The sequence below is a fragment of the Vigna umbellata genome, chromosome 2 (assembly GCF_029865625.1).
Source record: "Vigna umbellata cultivar VRB3 chromosome 2, Vumbellata_1.0, whole genome shotgun sequence".
In the NCBI taxonomy this organism is placed as follows: domain Eukaryota; kingdom Viridiplantae; phylum Streptophyta; class Magnoliopsida; order Fabales; family Fabaceae; genus Vigna; species Vigna umbellata.
In genome coordinates, this window is record NC_142166.1 from 10325149 (window position 1) to 10348926 (window position 23778).

General features: G+C 33.8%; 3 protein-coding genes and 1 pseudogene across 5 annotated transcripts; 2 read left to right on the forward strand and 2 right to left on the reverse strand.

Moving 5' to 3' along the window:
* The first annotated feature begins 5228 nt into the window (after positions 1–5228).
* Positions 5229–8915, forward strand: LOC148203380 (uncharacterized). 2 transcript variants are annotated; one of them, XM_088106079.1, is made up of 8 exons: positions 5229–5379; positions 5491–5603; positions 6034–6105; positions 7542–7577; positions 7944–7989; positions 8173–8260; positions 8505–8562; positions 8637–8915. In XM_088106079.1, the coding sequence occupies exons 1-8, from the start codon at positions 5301–5303 to the stop codon at positions 8685–8687; spliced, it is 543 nt and encodes a 180-aa protein (XP_087962205.1). In that variant the 5' UTR covers positions 5229–5300; the 3' UTR covers positions 8688–8915. The 2 variants fall into 2 exon arrangements, with proteins under 2 accessions (XP_087962205.1, XP_087962206.1); XM_088106080.1 differs by lacking the exon at positions 6034–6105.
* Positions 8916–11826: 2911 nt separating this feature from the next.
* Positions 11827–13590, reverse strand: LOC148203381 (chaperone protein dnaJ 49 pseudogene; annotated as a pseudogene). Its single transcript, XR_015784115.1, has 2 exons — positions 13403–13590; positions 11827–13218 (listed from the first exon to the last, which is right to left on the reverse strand). The product of XR_015784115.1 is annotated as a chaperone protein dnaJ 49 pseudogene (transcript).
* Positions 13591–15389: 1799 nt separating this feature from the next.
* On the forward strand, positions 15390–17344 carry LOC148203382 (uncharacterized). The gene is made up of 5 exons (XM_088107596.1): positions 15390–16014; positions 16117–16304; positions 16384–16448; positions 16677–16934; positions 17005–17344. Exons 1-5 carry the CDS (start codon positions 15390–15392, stop codon positions 17342–17344), a joined length of 1476 nt encoding a protein of 491 aa, XP_087963722.1.
* Positions 17345–17981: 637 nt separating this feature from the next.
* On the reverse strand, positions 17982–18464 carry LOC148203383 (uncharacterized). The gene is made up of 2 exons (XM_088107565.1): positions 18273–18464; positions 17982–18188 (listed from the first exon to the last, which is right to left on the reverse strand). The coding sequence occupies exons 1-2, from the start codon at positions 18462–18464 to the stop codon at positions 17982–17984; spliced, it is 399 nt and encodes a 132-aa protein (XP_087963691.1).
* Positions 18465–23778: the final 5314 nt, after the last annotated feature.

The following is a 23778-nucleotide window of genomic DNA, read 5'->3' on the forward strand; positions in this document are numbered from 1 at the left end:
TTTTGTAAATGTAATATACTGTCATTGTTGTGTGGTTGATGCTGCTGGTTTGGGTTTTCTCTGTTTGCTCTGTGAATTCTGTGTGCTCTGTGATTTCTCTGTGTGTGCGTGTGTGCAGAGGAGGAGGAAGAAGATAACAGGATGTCACATATCCGTTTGAGCTTGAAACGGATGTGAAGGTCTTTCAAATATTCTTTTATATGAAAAACTCATCAGGTTGAGGTCCGATTGACTCTTCATTCTGTCTAATTTTGTTTTTCATTTGTATAATTACAAATAATTCAAGTTTTTAATTTCCTAATATCATTTCACCGTGTCAACAAATTACCAGGTGTGCAGATAATAAGTCATATGTGCCAATATATAAGGTTTCCAAGGAAAAAACAAAGAGCTTGGGGATTGAATTTATTCCTTTGGAAGTGAGCCTCAAGGAGACTGTGGAAAGCTTGAAGGAAAAGAAGTTTATAAATTTTAATTTGTCACCTTAATGAAGCAAATTTTGATTCGTGATATCTCCCAAGAAAACGTGAAAACCTTAATGTCACTCTGCTACTTATGCTCATATTTATGAATAAACTTACAATAAAATAAAATATAAATCAAAACTGATGTTAAGTACTGAAATGATTTATTTTTGGTCAAGTTTGTGCTAGGGACATCCGCTGACGGATAATCATATCTGTTTAAGATTTACAAGGTTTAATTTAGGATTGATTACGCAAAAGTTAAAAAATATTAATTCTAAAAATAAAATTTTACCTAAAAATAAAATAGGGATAAAATAAGAATAGAAAAGTGGAAAGAGGGGTAAAAGAGGAATGGGGAGGTGGAGGGAGCAAGCGATGGTGGTGGAGAGAGTAACACCCATTAGAAATTTATTTAATCAGTTTTCAAAAATCAATTCTTAACTGCCCTTTCAAAATCCAATTAAGATTGTTTAATTTTTAATTTTTTATTGTAGTTTATTTTTTAAAATTGATTAAGTAATTTATTTTTTAATTTTATTTCAAAATTAATAATTATTATTATTAAATAAAAAACAAAAATGTAAACTAAAATAAAAAATTGAAAAAAGAATTCTTAATCCAATTAAGAAATTTACTTTTAAAAATTAGTTAAAAAATTTACCGACTTTTAAAATTTATTAAGATTCCTTATTTTTTTTTCAAATTCCTTTTTATTTTATTTTACCTTTTCATTTTTATTTAATAATAATAATTTATTATTATTATTATTAGAGAGTTGCTCCCTCCACCACTTCAAATGCTCCCTGTACTTCTCTACTATTTTTTATATTTCAAAAATATCCTACATTAATTTAAATTTTATCATCTAATTTTATTTACCTTTTTTAAAACCTTAAATCTCCTTGCACCCTTCACTTTTATCTTTTTCCGATTGCACACAAACTACTTTCTCTCTTATTCTTTTCTTCACTTACACACACAGAACCCCACCACTGCTTAATTACCTCATTCCCCTGTTTAACCAAATTAATTTGTTTTTAATTTTGCTTAAATTTCATCCACATCCCCTCTGTCCATTTCTTTATCTTTCTATCTATCTATTTTAAATGTCTGTGACTCCAGATGAACTGAACTGTCTTATAGTTTTGCTCACTAAGAGTTTAATCATGATTAATGTTGTAATTAAGGTAAACCTAGTAGATGGCTATTATGATGCTGGAGACAACGTTAAGTTTGGGTTGCTAATGGCCTTTATTGCAACATTGTTTGATTGAATTTGGAAGCTCAATGATAGACCAGATTGAAAACGCTAGAGACAGCATAGACAACAGCTGCACTGGCAGCTTCTTCGATAGTATTCGGAGATTCAAATCCAGCGTATTCCTCCAAATTGCTTCAAGCAGCCATAAACGTAATTAATAAATATAAAAATTGTTCCTCCATTTTCATTTCTTGCTAGCTAAAGTGTTCTGTATGTTAATTGTCTAATTAATCAATCTGAATGTTTATTTTCAGGTATTCAATTTCGCAGACCGTTATAGGGGTTCTTACAGTGATTCTCTTAGTTTTGGTTGTAAATGCTAAATAAATAGGATGAACTTCTGTAGGGTGCATCATGGATTTATAAAGCCTTAGGAACTAGCTCATACATGCAATATATTTGATCCAATGCCCACATTTTAGGTGCTGATGATGACAAGTGACCCGGAACTAAAATCCTCCTTTCCAAGGTACCCTCTTTGTTCCCTTTGTTTACTTTCAACTCAAATTTCTTGTAGATAGATTTTTTATATTCTTTGAGGGAAAAAAACTAAACTTTTTTCACAAACAAAATAAACTTGTAAAACATTTACCTTTTAAAAATTAGATCAGATAAAAGTTAAACATACAAATTGATTTTAGGTTGCACGGAGATTCTAAATTCAGTTTATGTGACCCTACATGCCATCAAACTTTGTATATGTGTGTCACTTACAAGGATTATTTTGGATGGACTCGGTATCAAGAATTGTTGGAGAAAAATTCAGAAGAGTTCTAATTATACAAAGCTCCGTCTAAACTCTTTTTTAAACGGATATCAATATCTGTTTGTCCTTCAACGGATGTCGATATCCGTTCACGGATGTTGACATCCGTTTAAGAATCAACCTATATTTACATCCGTTTAAATATTATCAAAGGACAAAAGAGAAATAGAAAGGTGCTGGAAGTAGTACATGGTGGTGGAGGGAGTAACTCTCTTATTATTATTATTAAAAAAATTAAAATTAAAAAAATTAAAAAACCAATTAAAGAATTTATTTAACTAACTTTCTAAAATCGATTAAGAAATTTACTTAATTGTCCTTATTCTTAAATGAATTCAAAATTATCTTAACAACATATTAAATTTTATCTCTTAATATAAATTGTGGTATTTAATTACAAACGGATTATTTTTAATTAATATTAAATTATTATATTAAAATTTATTTTAAAATTTTCTTGTACATTTTATCTTTTATTTTTAATACAATTCATTATTCTATGTTTTAATTTACACAGTTAATAATTAAGTTGAGAACTAATCTATTAACTTATTCAGTTTTGTTTCTAAGACAATATATAACAATATTATTAATTATTAATTATTTTTTAACATAATTGATTTTTTTATGAACTCATTTCAATAAATTGATTTGAGTGTTGTCCTCCTGTGTTGAAACATAATCTTTGAATTCCATGTCTTAAGGTATACTGTCTGAAGAAACTATCCAATACATGAAAAACTCCATGACTATTATACATATTTTGAGAAAATTAAAATTGCGGTGAAAATAGTTTCTTTTATCTCTAAACTTAATGTTTGACTATTCATCACAACGGTGAAATTCTTCCAAAGTTTTATACATTTTTAGCTACATTATGTGAGGTATGTTTTATATATTTTTAACTACATCATGTGAAATGTAAGTTGTGGAGTAGGTTTTTGCATAGATGGTATTTTTCATTGGTTATTCAAAAGATTTTAGTTTATATATTGTGTGACTACATGATGAAAACAATCATTTTAAGGTTGGTAGATTGATGTTGGATGAAGAATGAGATTGATTCAAACTAATTTAAAATTATTTGTATAATCTTTATTTTCCTTATCTTTTACTATTTCTTAAATATTTTTTTTTCTAAAAAACTCATTTTCTAATTTGATTATTTTAAGAAGTTTTTCAAAGTTTGTTAATAAACAAAGAAATTTTAAATCATCAATTCACCTCCCTCATCCCCTCCCCACCTCATCTTAGTTGTTTTGATAGTTTTTCAAAAAAATATATCATACTATAGTGGAATAAATCAAATCTTTGTTGAGAGTGTCGTTATTATAATAAGTCTCCTTTATTTATAGAAGAAAAGTATTCCTTTTGAAAAAATTCCATGAAAATATTTCTTTAATCAAAAAGCTTGGAATGTTATTGTAAACTGATTATTCACTTCTTTTAAAATTGTTGAAAATATGTGGATTCGTAAAGATTTTTTAATTTTTAAATAAGTGATGAGAACAATGAAGCTAGATATAATGTAAGAGCAAATGACATAATTTCATTTACCTCATGATTTATGAATTCTATTGAATATTAATGTTTGAGTGTCAAGAAAATGTGAATAGTACTTGAAGTTATTCATGAAGACATGAAAGAGGTCGAGAGTATTAGGAAGAGTACTTTCATACAAGAGTGTGAAATTGAAGATGTTACAAGAAGAGATAATATGTGATGTTCGTAAAAGATTCACTCATATACTAAATCATATCACAACCTTGGGAAAGATAGTGGATAGAAAGGAGTTAAACATTAATATTAAAAGTCTTTGAACAAGAATTGACAGCCTATGCTATGTCATAAATAATTAAACACATCTCTATATCTATATAATTGCTAACAAGTCATAAGATTTGTGTTTTAACAAATAATATTAAGTTTTAGTTTGTTAAAACAAAGTTCAATAAACCTTATTTGATTTTGATTAAGGACTTTTTGTACAAAGAATAAAACAAAATTTTATAAGCATAAGATCTCCACAAACGTAAATGTTTCATCTGTTAAACAAACACAAAATATCTTACTTATGCTTGTTTGCTTTATAAGCTTTTGTTTGGACAAAGACACACATAATTTGAAATATTTCACATTACATTGAATACTTATAAATGTTTATTCTACTTATGTAAATAATGTTCATCTCTTATTTTCTTACAAGAGGATCTTACACAGACAAATTGATATTTAAATTGTTTATATTATTTCACTTTATAATTTAAATATCAATTTAAAACACTTTTAATTAAAAATATATATTTATTTAATTTTTAAAGTAGAAACCAAAATATATTCAAATTTGATATACAAATTTTAACTTTGTCACTAAAATCATATTTAATCATTTTTTAATAATATATATAAATTTTTACTTTTTTACATTTATTATATTTTAAGTATTTTTTCATTTACATTTTCTTATCACATCATATAATTTATAAATTTATTATTTTTATTTTTTCAAAATGTATATTAAGTATAGAAGCGTAGATATTTGTTATGAATTTTATTTTTTTCATTTACACACTTTCTTATTGTTTTTGTTTCTTTCGTATTCTACAAAAAAAAAGCGTTAATTTAATAGCATTGAGACCTTTTTTTCAAACAGTACAGAAGCAACACGTGTCGCATAGACATTGGAGAGACCACGTATATGTGTTTTGAATTAGAATTGTGGTGCGTTCAGAGCTATGAAAGCGAAGTCAATGCTTAAACATGGTGGATTTAAGTTTCGACATGCAAGAGCGAAGCGTATAACAGAATGGGTTGGGTCGCAGACACTCTTCACTCTTTCAATTCGATTCGATTCAGAGAAGTATTCAACCAGATCATCACTCTCGGTACCATGCTCCTTTTCCCCCATTTCTTTCATAATCACCCATTCAACAACTACTACGCAAATTAATCACTTAATTCTCGTTAATTTCTATCGCTCTTGCAATCGCTTTCAGGTTTGATTGTATCATCGGCGCTCGTCATATGGAAAGGGTTAAGCTGTGTTACCGGCAGCGAATCGCCCGTCGTCGTTGTTATTTCCGGAAGCATGGAACCTGGTTTCCGACGAGTAAGTGTGTCTCGCTCTATTTTTAGATTATGCCTAAATCTTCTTTTTCTTTCAAGAACCTTACACTCACACACACATTGTTTTTACTTTGCATACTATCCTTTTAAATTATAAAAGTATTATATTTACTCCAATGTTAAAATCATTACCATTTAAAAGACCAAGTCTAACGAAAATATAACTACAAGAATTTTGGTATATGATGAAAAACAAATTATTTTATTTAGATACGTAAACAGATGGTAATAAAAATTCTGTTGAACAACGAGTATATCGAGGGGAAAACAGGAATGTAAGTGTAGTTTGAGTTAGTGATGAAAGATCTTATTTTTGGTTTATTTCAAGATATGCCAATAATAATGTAAATGGTCATTTGCCTTTTCTTTTGTCCCAAGCTTATGCGATGCTTGGTTAAATGGTTTTCTTACAGGGTGACATTCTGTTTTTGCACATGAGCAAGGATCCCATTCGTGCAGGAGACATTGTGGTTTACAGTCTAGATGTATGTACCATTATATTATTATTATTATTATTATTATTATTATTATTATTATTTTGTTTTGTACTGGATGTGGATTTTGAAATGCTTTCCTATATTATTCTATCAGTTTCTGTTTCTTGGCATTGACCATCAGTCTTTTCTTACTACTATACTTGTCTTGACAAGAACATGTTTTTTACCCCATGAAAATATTACTGTTTTTTTTTTAATTATTCATATGTTTTAACTTTCTTTAATATCAAAAAAGATATAGAAAAATGGTAAAACCGAAAAGTACTCCCATTATAACTGCACAAGTAGCCAATGTCAGGTTGAAGCTGCTACTGAAAATCCAGTTATTTGAACTCAAATATACTTTTAGTCTTGTTAAAAGAATATTATTTATTATTTCAGTTTTTATAAAAAAGTGTTTAATTCTTTATCTTATGTTAAGATTTTAATCATTCTCTAGATACTGAAAATGTGTCACAATAGATTAGATCACATTATTTTTCTAGTTAGAAACTACAATTTACAAGATTTACACAGAAGTTCAAACAAAAACTGTGCTATTTTCTTGCGTAGAGCGTATTTAACCCTTTTGAGAGATAGAGAAATAACCTTAACTCTCTTTTCTTCTCAATACTTAATTATTCAACAAAATCTCATGCTGTTCCCGTTAATGGAGAGTAGATCAAACTATCAATATTATACTCGTCAACCTATTCTCGAAATAAGACATTTATGTTTCTTTTGAAATATGCTATCTGCATGTCTATCTTTTCCTTAATATTAACCGCTGCACATATAGATTTCTTATACTCTGATAGAGCATAAATATTTGAGAAATAAATAAAAATTAGAAGGATTTGGTTGAAGAGAAATAAAGAAGACATGGGAAGAAAGATATACAGATAAGTATAAACGAGTTAGAAATATCACAATGACTCCCGTCTATTTTAAAATTATATTTTTTTTTCATACTTAAATTTGTTTCATCTTCACTCATCCTTTTAATTTTTTCAACATCAAACAAATCCCTTAGCCTCATAACAAGTCTAGTGACTTTCATGCATTGCAATATTGGATAGGATCCTTGTCACCTTGTTCTCTAAAGGGTAAAAAATGTTCTTAATTTTTTCTAGTGACACTTAGATATGTATTTGTTATATAAAACAATAATTTATTAACATTTTTTAATAATATTTTAACAGTATTTTTTTATTAAATTTAGAGTACGTCAGTACTAAATAAATAATGAACTAATGAAAAAATAACTATTATAGTATCAAAATGTTATTAATAAATCTGTGTCAAAAAAACAGAAACACAGAGGAAAGACAAGTTTTGGCCATCAGTTATGTTCTTGCAATATAATGCTAGTCTTGAATGATTTATTTATATTTAATGTCGCTTCAACAATACATTTTGACGACTAATGGCTACACATTGTGCAGGGAAAAGACATTCCAATTGTTCACCGTGTAATTGAGGTTTGTATAACTTTAGTTTTGTTCTGCTCAACCTTTTAATTTCTATTTAGTTCACCCAACGTAAGCCTATCATAAACGGTGTATCTTTTAATAAGAAAATAGACATTATGCAGAATACAGATAAACAGAAACACAGGGGAATGCATATGAAAAAAGGAATAGTGATAGTGAAAGGTTATAGATAATAGGTCCTTTGAACTACGTAACATGGTAACCATGCTAATTCTAGAATCAAAGGCTAGCTGGTTTGTACTGCTGAATTTTTTTCATTTTACAAAATGGATTTATTGGCTTCTTCTATTTTTAGAATTTGAATACTATTTGATGACTATGATACATATCACTCAATTTGTTGATTTTTCTTAGGTTCATGAACGTAAAAATTCTGAAGAAACTTATATCCTAACAAAAGGTACAATACAATAGATATGGATGCCTACATAATATGTCCATGTCATTTTCCAATTGTCAGCAGATGATCCATATTATATATTTTGGTCACGGTTCAATAAAGCTATTACTTTTAGTACTAAATTTATTGTGAATTAGCTTTTTTGGTTTCAAAACATTCACATTTCTTTGATATGCATTTCAGGAGACAACAATGATGACGATGACAGGGTTATGTATAATTATGGCCAGAAGTGGTTACAAAAACACCATATTATAGGAAGAGCTGTAGGGTAAATCCTTTTACCTTAGGACTAAGCTTCACCTTTTTGAACTCGTCAAAGAGAATTTGCTTTTGAGCCGACTAAGTACATTTTTGGATTAAATTGAAAGAGTTTAAAAATATTTGTTTTCAAATCAAGAGTCTTTATTCTTCATTTCTTTGAAGAAATTTGCAAAATCATTTTTCAAATTATAAACAAAACATGATTTCGTCAATTATGTTTACACACTTCATTACTTGTGTCTTTTCTGCAGGTTCTTGCCTTATGTTGGTTGGGCTACAATAATAATGTCTGATATTCCTGTTCTCAAGGTTTGTTCTTTGGAACTACAGTTCAATAGTGTGTCAATATTAGCAGCTTAATATTAATGCATTCTTTCTTGCAGTATATACTGCTAGGGGCACTGGGACTGCTAGTTTTAACAACGAAGGAATAAGGATGCAATTCTTGATACATGGCTTAAATGGATTTTAAGGACGAAGAGTGTAACAGAGTATAAATAAATTATATAAGAATATCATAATCTTTTTTCTTTTTCAAATATATACATACCTCAAAGTTACATACTCTTCCTTGTTTTGGTTTCCGCTACAAAGCTACACATATTATCACATAGTGCAATAAACTCTGCTAAAAATTAATAGTATTATTTCTTCATGTTTAACACTTTGAACTTTAATAGCAATCTTCTCACAAATGTTTGATACGATCAAGACAGTTCTATATCAATAATAAAGTATAATAGTAAATACTACTTTGTTTAACATCCCAAAATTTTTACTCAAGTTCACATTTAGAGTTCATAGACTAGATATATTGTATTTCAAAATGCTTTCTCAAAAATAATTAAAATACTTCAAAAAATAAGTTTTATTTTGGGAACTTGGTAGAGTAAGGAATGGGAAAATATGTATGGATAAAACGGATATTACACTATGATTTATGTTGGTTTATTCCAACTTGAATTGCATCTAATTTTTTTTTTTTACTAATGGCAAAAGGTTCCATTAATAAATTAATGTTACAACTATGATTTATTGTCATCTTTTGGCTTACAAAAGCGTATGCAAGACCATTCATATTTGAGTACATAATGACACTATTAATAATACATCAAAAGTTGTGTGAAATGTATACAAGGAAACTCTGAACTGCACAACATAAACTTTTAGGATTCCCTGCATTTGAGAATAACTTCACAAATATAATTTTCTCTTTAAGTTAACCAAAATGTGACCTTTAAACTTAGCATTGGTAACTTCTGAATATCTTTACATGCAATTTTTAATGTATATCACAAGTAGAGCATTAACATTAGTGGTTTCCAGGTGACTTCATTTCTATCTATAGAAGTCCAAGAAGACTTGTAAAATCAACATTCATCTTCCTCAACTTCTTCACCTTTTTGTCTTTCTTGAAGACTATCAACCTAGAAGATGATTCATCTTCTACACTCTCATGCGCATTCAGGTGAAGCTTAATTATATAAAGGTTAGACAGAACTGCTTCAAGAGTAATGCAATCCTTCCCTATACTTAGAAAACTCGCCAACTTCTCATCAGACGGCAAGAGAGAGACTAGTAGAATTGTAAGTGTCACTAGGTAGAGAAACATGATTTCCCATTAATAGAGTTTTAATACTTGGCTAGTTTACTAAACAAACATGAAAAATATCTTTGTAAATCTTTGGACAACAAATTTTACAGTATTTTAACAACTATCGATCACTTTATTATCTTTCTTCAACTTAGAAGATTTCTTTATATATGAAATTAAGAAAAGAACCATTTCAAATCTGCTTTTTGGCTAGTTGAGAAGCTTTACATCAAAACATTATCTTAAAGTTTTCATATGTTTACGCATGAATGTAAAAATACATTAAATACAATTTCATATAAAATTTCTATTCCTTAAGAAACATCCTAATAAAGAAACATCCTAAAGTATGATTTATCAAGCCTCAGTCATGACTTCTCACTTCATAACATTTTTCTATTTATATATCATTAAGGATTTTGCATTAAAATATTAAAACAAACTTCATAAAAAAAATTTACTAGAAAAAAATATTAACTTATTTATTTAAGTTATACATAAATTAATTAGCATAAAACGCTATATTTTCTTTAATTTTTTAATTTTTAACTTACATATAACTTAATTCTAAGTTATAATTCTTTAATTTTTAGCTTTTAAAACAAACGATAAGCCGGTAAGTTTATACATTTTAAAAATAATATTTTATCTTTTATCAAACCAAATCTACGTCAATATGAATTAAGGCATAGGCTCTTGACAAGCCATTTGGCCAATTCTCTAAATATTAGCTTTAATTATAAATAAGAAGACAGGAATTAAAACTTTCATTGAAATAATTTCCAATAAACTAAGAAATTGGGTATATTTTAATCTGTGCTGAGCTACCTGTAGCCTGGTTGGTCTCGATTGATATACCTACGGTTGTGATAATGAGACTTTGATCCTTAGAAAAATGTCGAGAGAGAATAAGAAGATAGCCCTAGTGACCCCACGGTTTATGATTCGGGTTTAAATACTTATGTCACAACTCAGGACACATTACAAACACATGATATTCTTCACCAAATGTGAAGTCAAATGTCGCAATGCCAGCCAAACCGCCATAAAAATTGACATAGAAGGAAAGAAAAAATGAAAAAAATGGCTATTATCTTCTGAGCCTGATGAATTTGAAAAGGGCAGTTCTGGCTCTCCTCAATCATGCAGACCCAAACAAGGTACATCCCACACAGGCCATCGCATAAGCACAGATGAACATAGCATAGTTTCAATGAAAACCAAGTCCCTAAGAAACGTTTAATTTTATATCCATGATGATAGATAAGCTATAGATCATATCACTAAAATTCTTGCAACCACAGATGGTTATTGATGGCCATAGACCTTCGACTCTCTTTTGTCAAATCTTTTTAGCTACCCAACTATGCCTCCACCGCTACCTCAATCAAAGAGCTTCCACTTATCAAGTATCAAGAAAACAAAGAAGGCTAGATAGCTACTCAACGTACTAGGAATTGAAACAAGTGAGAATCCTTGGGGTGTCTACCCATGGAGGCAGAAAGAAATTGAAAAGTGACAAGTGATCAAGTCATACGGCAAGACAATAAAAGGGACATTTGTTAATTGGGTGTTTATGCCAAAAATCACGCTTCAATGCATAGACTTTCAACGTGTATGTTCATTGATGACATCAATAACTCCACATAATCCCGCTTCAGCCAGTGTTTAGCACCCTCTAAACACTATTCCTTTTGATGATGATGTAAAATCACGGAAGCGTTAAGCTAATCCCTGTCGATCTTTCCCTTCCTCTTTTTGCCATCTCCAGACATATGTTTATCTATTGTTCGCCCCCATTCTCTTCTTCCATTCATTCTACTGTATTAGAGCTAAAGCATTAACGTAATATATAAAAGTTGTCACTTAGCAGCAATAAAATCAACCGAATAATCAAGGAATTATAGCAAAATAATACTTACAGATTTACTCTACCACTCAGCGTACCGCTTAGCATGGAATACACTGACAAACGTAAGTACACAATTGATCCAATGCATTCATACTATACCTCAGGTAATAAATAATTTTAGCAAGTAAACAAAAAATTCATCAGGGAGATAGTTGATGAAATTTGAGAGAACAATTCCAACAAAGCAGCTGGCTTATTGTGAACTTGCTTCACTGATATCAGAGTGAAAAAAATAAATTGTACATTCTATAATATCACAAACAAGTAATAGCTGTTGCATCTACATCAAAAGGTAAGACAATAATAAAAATAAGGATTATGATTCCACTTATCAATTCGCCAACTCAAACTTCCGAAGCATATCGCAGTGCGGTGTTTCCCGGATATACCCCCATTGGCGGCGCTGCAACTCAAAATGACAATTCTGGCGAAGAACGCTAAAGTAATCCCTCTCCACCCTTTCTTCAAGAGTTGCTCGTTCTTCGCTCTCAGGCGGATACTCCTGAGCAAACTTTGTAGACTTGACATAATAGTTAACACCCTTTGGTGTAGTTAAACGATGCTCATAAGGATAGCTCTTCGACAGCGAGTACAAGGGATCCGACGAAGGCAAAAAGTTTAGTAGCAAAATCAGTAGCACCGGCAACAACTGAATTAAAGCACGAACATTAAAACCACCAGAAGCGTGTTCAGCAGGCCTGTGACCATTGAAGCCGTTGAAGCCACCTGGTCCAAAACTGAATCCTCCAAAATTGGCTGCAGGAGCCATTCCTCCAAAGAAGAAGTTCCTAAATATCTCCTCAGCATCAACATCAGCCTCATAGTAACCATTATAACCTCTAGCAGCTGGCCTCGCGGCACGCTGCTCGTAAACCGATTCATCTTCACCGGAAACATCATACTTTCTCCTACTCTCTTCATTGCTAAGGCACTGAAACGCCTTTGACACAGCCTTGAATGCTTCCTCAGCGCCAGGGGCTTTGTTCTTGTCGGGATGAACCTTAAGGGACAGTTTCCTATAAGATTTCCTCACATCCTCAACAGTGCAACTTTTCTCTACTCCCAATATCTCATAAAAGTTTTTCTTCCTCTTAATTTCTCTGATAATTGAAACTTGCTCTTCGGTATACGTGGCCGAAGAGGACGAGGCGGATGACGACCCCGCCGTGGCCGCCGAGGTAGCGGCCGCCCTTCGCCGGAGAGAAGGCTGATCGGGGGGCACGGTACCTTCCGCCGCGGTCTCTTTGGCAGAAGACTTATCCCCTGTGTCCGCCTCAATCGTGGACAGTAGATCGTCGACGGGGAGCGTGGGGTCGAGGCGGCGCGCCTTCGTCACGAACTTCAACGCGCGTGAACGATCGCCGTTTTCTAACGCCTCTTTACCGATTCTCAAACATTTCAGCGCGTCGTCCTTGTTCCCATCCATCGTGAAGATAACGCTCGTACCGGATCTTTGCACCTAAAAAAATAGGGTACCGAAGGGAGTGAAAAATCCGAGATTTATATGTCAGATTCGAGATTAATTTTGGGGAAAATAGAAAGAAGAACAAAAGATTGTGAATTGAAATGACAAATTGAAGAGATGCGTGAAGCTGATATGATGGATCGAGAGGGAGTGAAGGAAATTGGGAAAGTGAACTTACAGTTAAAGAGCGAAGACGAGCGTAGAAGAATCGCGCTATCGAGATCGGAAAAACGAGTTGATTAGGGTTTCATTTGGAGACAGAAAGAATTGAGAGATTGTTTTTCAGTTTATCACTGCCCCACGATTGGAGATTAATGGAGCAACTCTTTGATTTTTCTCCTCTTCTCCATATATACTTCATCTCTCTCAACACGCGGATTTATATATCGCATTTCTTTTCATAAAAGATATATAATTGTTTTTTCTAAAATAAATTTCTTATAATCAAAATAATAAAATAAATTAAATTATTAACTAAGTATACATATTTTCTTAACATATCTATAATTCCCTGAATTTTAATAATAAATCATCCAACGTAACATCAAAAACAAAAATGAGATAAAAAAAACAAAAATAAGAGTTCGACACCCTGAAATGAAACATCTAATTAACAATTATTTTAAATTAAGAAATATATTGAAATATTATTATTTTAAGTTGGTAAAGTAGATGCTTTTTCCTTCGTATCAAAACAACATCACCTATTTTAGAAATTTGATAATTAATAAAAAGGTTTAATACCTTTTTTGTCCCTCGAAAGGGGTCAATGTTCAATGTGGTCCTACCCTTTTTTAGAAGTTCAATGTGGTCCCACCTTTTGTAAAAAGTGTGCAATCAAGTCCTTTTTGGAAACGGCGTTGAGTTTTTAACGGAGCAGCTGACAGGGTGGACTGAAGTTAGCTACGTGGCTTTGTGTGGGTAATACGTGGCTGAGAGAGGGTCATACGTAGCTGTGAGAGGGTAAATTTGATAATATTACTGAGGTTAGGAAATCAGAAGTTAGGGTTTCAGGAGTTTTAGAGAAATTGGGAATTTGGGATTGATCATCGTGGAGGAAGGGTGTTGAAATCTCAAGCGCGAATTGGATACCACAAATCTGAAGCTCAAATTGGAAACCGTAAATCAGGTTAGGGTTTATGTTTGATAATTTTATGATATGTATTTGTTGTATATGTTATCACTGTTGTCGCTTTATAGTGGGATTAAGTAGGGGTGAAAAGTTGTCTTCTTTTGATGGTTGATAATGGTCCCATAGATATTAGTTTAACTTAAATTAGTGGTCCCCGTTTGCATTTGCAGGGTTGGGGTAGGGATGGGTGATGACATGTTTCAGGTTGTGGTCCATCACGGTGGGACCTTGATCAAAGAAGTCCCCTTTAAGTATATGGGCGGGGAGATAGTTTATTGGGACGTAGATCCCGATAAATGGTGTTATTTTGGAGTATTAGGTTCACTTAAAGATCTGGGTTACATGGAAGTAAAAGAATTATATTACAATAATCCAACATGTTTTACATAAGCTTGATGATGATAAAGGAGCCATCAACATGATGAAGGTGGCTAATTATTTGGGGAAAGTGAACCTATATGTTGTGCATGGGGTGGACGAACCAGCTATTGTAGAAAATGATGACAATGAGATTTTGTACGTATGTGAAGGTCCAGCAGACAGTGGTGAGGGTAGTGACGTTGGAGGAGAAGCACATCTTGAGGGTGACAAGGAGGATGTTGAGAATGAAAATGTCTGGGAGGATGATAAGGAGGATGCAGAAGATGTTGAGGTTGCAGTGGAGGTTGAGAATGAGGACAGAGTTGAGCTTGAACATGATGGATTAGTGGAAGTGCACATTGAGGATGGAAGGGAGGTTGAAAGTGAAGAAGAATTGGAAGTGGACATTGAGGAGGGAGGGGAGGTTCCTACTGAACAAGAAGAGGAAGTGGACATTGAGGATGGAGGGGAGGTTCATACTGAACAAGAATTGGAAGCAGACATTGAGGATGGAGGGGAGCTTCATACTGAAGAAGAATTGGAAGTGGACGTGGACAGTGATGATGAACCAGGAATGGATGATCTGAGTGGTGATGAATATGTGGATTCAGACAATGATGAAGAAACCTAACAACAATGCAGGGGTTTGTCAGATGATGATTGGGAGTCTGATATGCTTGTAACTCCTGAAAACAGTTCAAGTGAGGAGGATGACAACGAGGATAGAGTATGTATGAGTGGTTTCTCAAAATATGCAAAACAGAAGTCCATGGCAGATTACAAGTGGGAAGTGGGCACCATTTTCAGTGGGAAGGAAGAGTTTAAGGATGCTATTAGAAGGTATGTTGTTCATGCTGGGAGGGATCTAAAATTTGTGAAGAATGATAAGCGTAGGGTGAGGGTGCGCTGCATGGGTGGCCAAGGGAAGTGCCCATGGGTAGCTTACTGTGGGTACTTGCCATCACGCAAAATTTGGCAATTAAGGAAGATAATTGATACTCACGGTTGTAGTAGGCAACTTAACATCAAACTAATGAATGCTCAATGGTTGAGTGAAGAAATAGATAGGTCTTTAGTTGACAATCCTAATTTAAAGGTGAATGATATTCGTACTAAAGCATTAAGGAAATGGAATACAAATGTGTCCATATCCAAGGCACGAAGGGCAAAGTTAATTGCCACAAGACAGCTTGAAGGAGATTTCAAAGAACAGTATAAAAGGATATACGACTATGGACATGAGTTGTTGAGGTGTAACCCAAGTTCAACAGTGCAGATTAAAGTTGACTCTCATAATGGTGATTCAATCTTCCAAAGAATGTATGTTTGTCTGAAAGCTTGTAAAGACAGTTTCAAAAGTTGTAGGCCCATAATATGTTTAGACGGATGTTTTTTGAAAGGTTATTACAAGGGAGAGCTTCTCACTGCTGTTGGTAGGGACCCAAACGATCAAATGCTACCACTTGCCTATGCAATAGTAGAAGTGGAGAACAAAGACAGCTGGACATGGTTCTTGCAATTATTAATTCAAGACCTCGGGGGTAGTGAAGTATGTGGGGGGTGCACGTGGATGTCAGACCAGCAGAAGGTAAATATACACCTTATATTCAATTTTACTTAATGCTTTGTTAAAGGATATTGTTTTATGACTAAAATTATTTGTGCAGGGGTTGGTCCCAGCTATCCAAGAGCTTCTTCCTGGGGCAGAACAAAGATTCTGTATGAGGCACCTGTATGCAAACTTTAGGAAAAGGTTTGGTGGTCAAATTTTAAAAAATCTGATGTGGACAGTTGCCACAAGCACATATCCACAGGCTTGGGAGAGAGAGATGCTGAAAATTAAAGAAGTCAATGTTGAAGCATATAAATACCTCATAGCCATTCCCCCGAGATAACTCATTAGCCATTACATACAATTTACTGTCCTTGATGCATTGTAACCCATTTGAGTGTGCAACAGGTTTTGGTCAAGATCTCGCTTCACAGGTCAAGCAATGACTGATACACTAGATAACAACATCAGTGAAGCTTTCAACAGTGTTCTTATTCATTCAAGAGGAAAACCTATTATAACCATGATGGAGGATATCAGAGTTTACCTCATGAAAAGGTGGGCCACCAATAGAACCAAGGTGGCATCTATGGAGTTCACAATATGCCCAAAGATAAAGAAGAGACTTGAGAAGGAATGTAATTTGTCAAGATTTTGGGTGCCAAGGTAATATAACTCAATTTATTTTATATACAAGTTATTTATCTACATTGTTGATGTGCTTCATTTCTTTCAGCTGGTCTGCACGAAAGATTTTTGAGGTTAGGCATACTTTATCAGTTGGGAACAAGTTCACACTGGACCTGGACACAAAGGAGTGTAGCTGCAGAAAGTGGATGATTAGTGTCATTCCATGTTGTCATGCAATTGCAGCAATGAACTTCTCCAACGTTGATCCACAGACTTTTGTCCCCAATGTGTTCACAAGATCCACCTATGAAGAGGTCTATGCGTCCATCATTTTTCCACTCAATGGCCACCTACTATGGGAAACCACAAATTTCAATGATGTACTACCACCACTGATCAGGAAGATGCTTGGGAGGCCAAAGAAAAAAAGGAGGTTGGAAGCATGAGAGCTAACTAAAGATCAGACTCAAATGCGTGTTGGTGGCCATAAGAAAAAATGTAGTCTTTGTCGTAAGGTGGGGCACAACAAGAATGTATGCCCTTTAAAGCCCCAGCCAGCAGAAACAACACAACCATCACAGCCACCTCTAAGTTCCCCAACCCCTGAACCATCACAGCCATCAAGTCCCCAATCATCCCGGCCAACAAAATGCAAAGTCAGAAGAAAACATACTTAGATGAAATTGGGTTATTAGATATTTAAATTACGTGGTGGTGTAATATGTACTATTTGTTAATTGGTGGTGTAATACATACTTAACTTACTTACTGAACTGATTTTCTGTATTTCTTTTATGTGTCGTAATGAATGAAACTTTTTTTATGTATATGTTTTATGTACTTGTTTTATGTATTTGTTTTATGTATTTGTTTTATGTGCCAATATTCAGCATCATATGCATTATTTGGGTGACCTTTGTGAACAGTTTTAAAGCAAATGGGGGACTCATTTCAACATTTTTAAAACATCAGGGGACTGATTTCAACATTGTTAAAACATCAGGGGGACTGATTTGAACATTAATCACTAAAATTTACTCATTAAAATAGTCAATACGTAATACATTGGATGTTACAATCTAACTAAATGAACCTAAACAGAACCTGAACAAGGCACACCACAATACACACACACAAAGCTACAACTAAGATCTTCATCATTTTCTGCAAGTCCTGCACTGAATTTTCCAGCTGACTTATCCTCCTCACCATTGTGCAATCTTTTTCATCAACTTTCTCTTCAACACACCACTTGAAAAAGTTACACGAGCTGCCAATTGAAGATCCACCCTGTTATTCACCAAGTTATGGAATCTATCAACAAATGCATCATCAATTCAAAAAAACTTTAACTCAAAAGGGTATAATTCAAACCTTGTAACGTGGACAACCCCAGAAATTTCTCCCAGCATTCTTCGTAGTTCTCGCCAATTTGGTTACAACAACATCACCACAGTAACAAGTGGGGATTATCCCACCTCCTCTCACACCACAACCATGGGACCACCGAGAAGATCCTTTGTCCCAACTTCTCGAACACGACGAACACCCTTCAGAAGAAGCCATTCGTATCCCAAATTACCAATTTCTCTAAAACTCCTGAAACCCTAACTTCTGATTTCCTAACCTCAGTAATATTATCAAATTTACCCTCTCACAGCCACGTATCACCCACTCACAGCCACGTATTACCCACACAAAGCCACGTAGCTAACTTCAGTCCACCCTGTCAGCTGCTCCGTTAAAAACTCAACGTCGTTTCCAAAAAGGACTTGATTGCACACTTTTTACAAAAGGTGGGACCACATTGAACTTCTAAAAAAGGGTAGGACCACATTGAACATTGGCCCCCTTTCGAGGGACCAAAAGAGGTATTAAACCTTAATAAAAACTAAATAATGATTATTTAAAAATTATATTTTTTGTAAATAATCTATTAAAATAATAAATCACATAATATAATGTAAAGTAATATTAATCGGTGTGGTGTAAAATAAATTTTAAAATAAAATATCGTTATTAATAATGATTGGTACCAAATTTTAATAAGTGAGAAAAATGAAGAACTTGTTTTATTACATTATAATGTATTAGAAATATAAAATTCTTTCAAATTTAAATTGATAATTTTGTTGATTAATTTAAGCAAATAATAAATAATTTTTGTAATAAGTTTTGTTAATAAAAGTTTAACATGGCTACTGTATGTATAAAATAGAGAGTACGATTTGAAATTTTTATTTTAAATGTTGAAAAATAAAATAAATAACCATTTCATGATGACTTAGGAGAAAAAACTTTGTTTCACCTTACATAAATAACTTTAACTCTTCTTGGATGTGTTGTAGTCAAGGTTAGGAGTTAGGAGATATGTCATCAAGCTCCAGGACGTTGAAGATGTTATGTCTTTCAAGGTCAATGCAAACGGGGTTGGTTGAACCCCTCATTCGATAAGAGCCAATGTGGTCGTTCCTCTCTGGCTGGTCAGCTATTACATGTAGTGGAGACCTTAAAAAATCAGTTGTAGAAATTGTTATAGAGCCTTGTGTTGCAGTAGGAGCCATTATTTCTCCTTGTGACTCGTTGCCAAAGATTAATAGTTCTACTTGTAAAAGGTTGTGAAATCTTAAGTGAATTTCTAAAGTCTTCTGTCTTGGAGGGCTGAGTACAGCTCCACTAGGGCACTGAAGATGTTGTCTTTCAAGCTCAACGTAAACAGGGTTGGTTGAATCCCTCATTCGGAAAAAGCCAATGTGGTCGATCCTCTGTAGCTGGTAAGCTATTACACTTAGTGGAGACCTTAAACAAGGCTTCGGGTCAGTTGTAAACTGTTACAGCACCTTGCGTTGCAGGAGCTGTTATTTCTCCTTCTTGTGACATGTCGTCAAAGATTATAGTTCTACCTGTAAAAGGTTGTGAATTTCTAAAGTCTTCTGTCTCGAAGGGATTGAAATTTTTCTCTAATCCCAATATCTCATAAAAGTTTTTCTTCCTCTTACTTTCTTTGGCACGGAACTGGTCCCTTGTCTCCGCTTCTATCGTGGACAGTACATCGTCGACGGGGAGCGCCTTCGTCACGAACTTCAACGCGGGTGAACGATTGTCGTTTTCTAAGGCCTAGTTACCGATTCTCAAACATTTCAACGTGTCGTCCTTATTCCCATCCATAGTCGGAGATAACGCTCGTACCAGATCTTTGCACCTGAAAAATTAGGGTAACCAAGGGAGTGAACCATCCTCAACAATCTTTTTCATCAACATTCTCCAAAAAAAAAATCAAAGCAATAAATTCTTCAATGAGGCACAACAACAAAAAGTTATAAAAAGACAAATAACTTGAAAGTATTCGTGTAATTTGTGCTACTATTCTCATTCTACTCTTTTGACCTAATCATTCGCTAGATTGATATGTATCTCTTCAATGTCTGCTTCCCTCCAACCGCTGCGGCAGTGGCAATTCCACCAATGGCACCGACAATGACCACGGATCGGGTGCGATGGTGGCTGAGGAATGGAGCACACATTTAAACCATCAAATGAGGAGGGAAAAGGGGAGAACGTATCTATAAAATGCAAAGCGACAGATCAAACGAAACGGCCACACCCACGAAGAAAAAAATTGGAACTAAAAGCGTGTCACAAATTCAAATTGAAAAAGTATGAAATTATAGTTACAAAATGGGTGATAATACAATGACACGCTGACATGGAGCTTACATTCATTTGACACGCTAATGTGGAGCTTACATTCATTTTACACGCTCCACATCATTGTTTTGAATAAAATAATTGCAGAGTAAGTAAGGGTAAAAGGAGCAAAATAAAAATTTGGGTTTCGGTCTTCTTTGGGTCCTCATTTGAAAATCTCATTTAGGTTTTCTTTCCTCACTCATTTAAATTTTTTATTTTAGGGATTTGTTCAGATTACGACTTACCTTGGCCTCAATTGTTCGGCCTCCCATGACCTCAAGTGTTCTTACTAAACCGTTCAGTTATACCTTGGCCCCAACTGCTCGGCCTCCCATGGCCTCACAAGTACTTAGCCAAATTTGGACTCAAGTGTTCGTACTCAACCGTTCGGCCATAGCTTGGCCTCAACTGCTCGGCCATAGCTTGGCCTCAACTGCTCAGCCATAGCTTGGCCTCACAGGTACATAGTCAAATTTGGCCTCAAGTGTTCATACTAAATCGTTCGGTCATACCTTGACCCCAATTGCTCGACCTCCCATGGTCTCACAGGTACTTAGCCAAATTTGGCCTCAATTGTTCGTACTCAACCGTTCGGCCATACATTGGCCTCAACTGCTCGCCCTCCCATGGCCTCACAAGTACTTAGCCAAATTTGACCTCAAGTGTTTGTACTAAACCGTTTGACCATACGTTGACCCCAACTGCTTGGCCTCTCATGGCCTCACAGGTACTTAGCCAAATTTGGCCTCAACCGTTCGGCCATACCTTGGCCTCAAATGTTCGACCTCAACCGTTCGGTATAACCTCACAGGTATGGCCGAACAGTTTCTCACGTTCTTTCTCTCAACCCTAACCCTAGCACTTTGAGTTCCTCTTCCAAAATGAAAGAGTCGACCTTTGAAAAATTGAAATCAGAGAGAGGACCTAATGCGGCAGCTGCCTTCACCGAAACATATTATTTCATTTATTCTCCTCCTAAACCAGCGCAGCACCAGCCAACAATGCAAATGACAAATTTACCCTTTATGACATTCACAATAATTGGCCCCATCACATGTCGAATGAGTGCCATTTACTTTAACCATGTTAAAGAATCATTTTCCTTACAAAATTGTCCCATTTCCTCGCTGTGGGACCCATAAACATTAAATTTGACACGTGTCAAATGAATGTCAATTTATGATAGCATGTCAAAGTACGAGTTCCCCTACCCTCTAGATACTTCTTTCCCTCCACACTCGTATTTATAGATAACATTTATTTTGTTTTTTTAGTTTTATTTGTTTGAATAATTTTTTTAAGACTTAAATAATTATTTATAACAAAAAACACTTTTCAATTTTATTATTTTAGTATCTATTTTAATTTAAATAATTATTTATTATAAAAAATTATTTACTCTTTCAGCATTTTAATAATTATTTTTTAAATTTAAATAATTATTCATAATCAAAAAATCATTCACATAATATTTTTATTTTAATAACTAAAATTTATTTTGTATATAATAATATCTATAATTATATACTTTTTTTATTTTATCTTGTCATTAAAATTTAGAGAGTTAAATATATTTTTATTCTCTAAGTGTTATGCGATTTTTGGATTTCATCTATTTACAAAGCTTTGTTTATTTTCATCATTTTCTTTAAAAACTCTAACTTTTAGTCCTGCGTTAAAATTTCCAAATTTCCCTGTCGTGACCAATGATGTGCTACGCCTAACGCCAACTTTCATGTGTTTGCCACGTTTCAATTATTTTCTGAAATCAGAACTGGGGTTTCTTGAAAAATTAGGGTTTTTTCCTTATCTTCAATCAATTAAACGAAGAGAAAACATGTTCTCTTTATCAATTGAGTTCTCTTGAAAATTCATTCAACCTAATATTCCAAAAGCTTGTTCTCTTTACAACTGAGTCATCTTCAATGCAACCCACAAGCCCTAAAATAACATTAACAAAAAATATTGAGTAAGAGAAAGAAAAAAAAGGAGGAACACCATTGAGATTTTAAGAATTGGATCGTGAGAAAGAACCTCGCGAAAAACAAAGTTGGGATCTTTTATGTGTTTTTGAAATCAACGGCGAGAATCGGAAGACGTAGAGGACGACTTGTCGGTCTATCCAAGCACGAACTGAAGGTGATCGACCGAAGGGTCTATCCAAGCACAAATCGAAGGGGTGTTACTGGACTGAAGGGGTCCCCTCTGAGAAAAAAATTGGCCAAACACCAGCGCCAGCATGTTGAACACAACTAAAGAACCAATTCCCAGAATACTGTACGACATGATGAGACAACCTCAGGGACCGTTGAAACAAGAAATCATCGCCAACGAATCCTCTAAGTTTGATTCCCGAGAACCCAATAAATCTTCCATCGATGCAAAGTCACCGATCTCCAACCCCCAAAATTCGAGCTCTTCTGCCATGCCCATGTCTGCTGTTGGTGTTTCTCTCGGCAATTTCTTTTTTTTCTTTTTATTTTGCTTTTTTTGGTTTCGTATTGATAGTCCTTTCGATTTAACTCTACAGCTCTGAAGAGGAAACGACCATGAATGGTGAAGCACGAGGATGAGAATCCTTCGAGCTTGAACGTTCGGAGCAGTCCCATTTCGTCAATGACGAAGGCTGAGAGCGATCAACACTTCGAAGTCGTAATCAAGAAGGTGTTGTTTTCAGAAAATAAACTCTGCGAGAAAGTCCTGGGCGATTTCATGGAGGGTCTAGTTTGGCCAGAATGCTTCATCAAAATCTCCGACAAGATCTTGGTCGTGTTCTTCCGTTTCGGAGAAGGCGGGGCCCGAAGCAGGAAAGAGCCCCAGAAGCTCTTCAAACTATTGGAAGTGTTTGAATCCCTAGAAAAACTCATATTCATAAAACACTAAAAACACTAAAAACATATTTAATCTAAATTTAAATAATTTATAATCAAAATTCTAAAGTAAATTATTAACTTCATCCCCGGTGTATCTATTTTCTTTACATATTCATAATTCCGTGAATTCTTATAAATGAATCAAAATCAGAAACAAGAGTTCGACACCTAAATGGAAACATCTAATTAACAATTCGTTTTAAATTAATATTGAAATATTGTAATTTTAAGTTGTTAAAGTAGATGGTTTTTTTTTTTCTTTTATCAAAATATCATCTCTTATTTTAGAAATTTGATAATTAATAAAATTAATAATG

Bases quoted from the DNA above. Each gene is read 5' to 3' on its own strand.
- LOC148203382 (XM_088107596.1), top strand. From the start codon at position 15,390: ATGCTTGTAACTCCTGAAAACAGTTCAAGTGAGGAGGATGACAACGAG. The intron at 16,305-16,383 runs GTAAATATACAC...TTATTTGTGCAG, and splicing joins GGATGTCAGACCAGCAGAAG to GGGTTGGTCCCAGCTATCCA. The intron at 16,935-17,004 runs GTAATATAACTC...CATTTCTTTCAG, and splicing joins TCAAGATTTTGGGTGCCAAG to CTGGTCTGCACGAAAGATTT.
- LOC148203380 (XM_088106079.1), top strand. From the start codon at position 5,301: ATGGGTTGGGTCGCAGACACTCTTCACTCTTTCAATTCGATTCGATTC. The intron at 7,578-7,943 runs GTTTGTATAACT...GATTTTTCTTAG, and splicing joins TTGTTCACCGTGTAATTGAG to GTTCATGAACGTAAAAATTC. The intron at 7,990-8,172 runs GTACAATACAAT...TATGCATTTCAG, and splicing joins AACTTATATCCTAACAAAAG to GAGACAACAATGATGACGAT.
- LOC148203383 (XM_088107565.1), bottom strand. From the start codon at position 18,464: ATGGCTTCTTCTGAAGGGTGTTCGTCGTGTTCGAGAAGTTGGGACAAA. The intron at 18,189-18,272 runs GTTTGAATTATA...GGTGAATAACAG, and splicing joins GGGGTTGTCCACGTTACAAG to GGTGGATCTTCAATTGGCAG.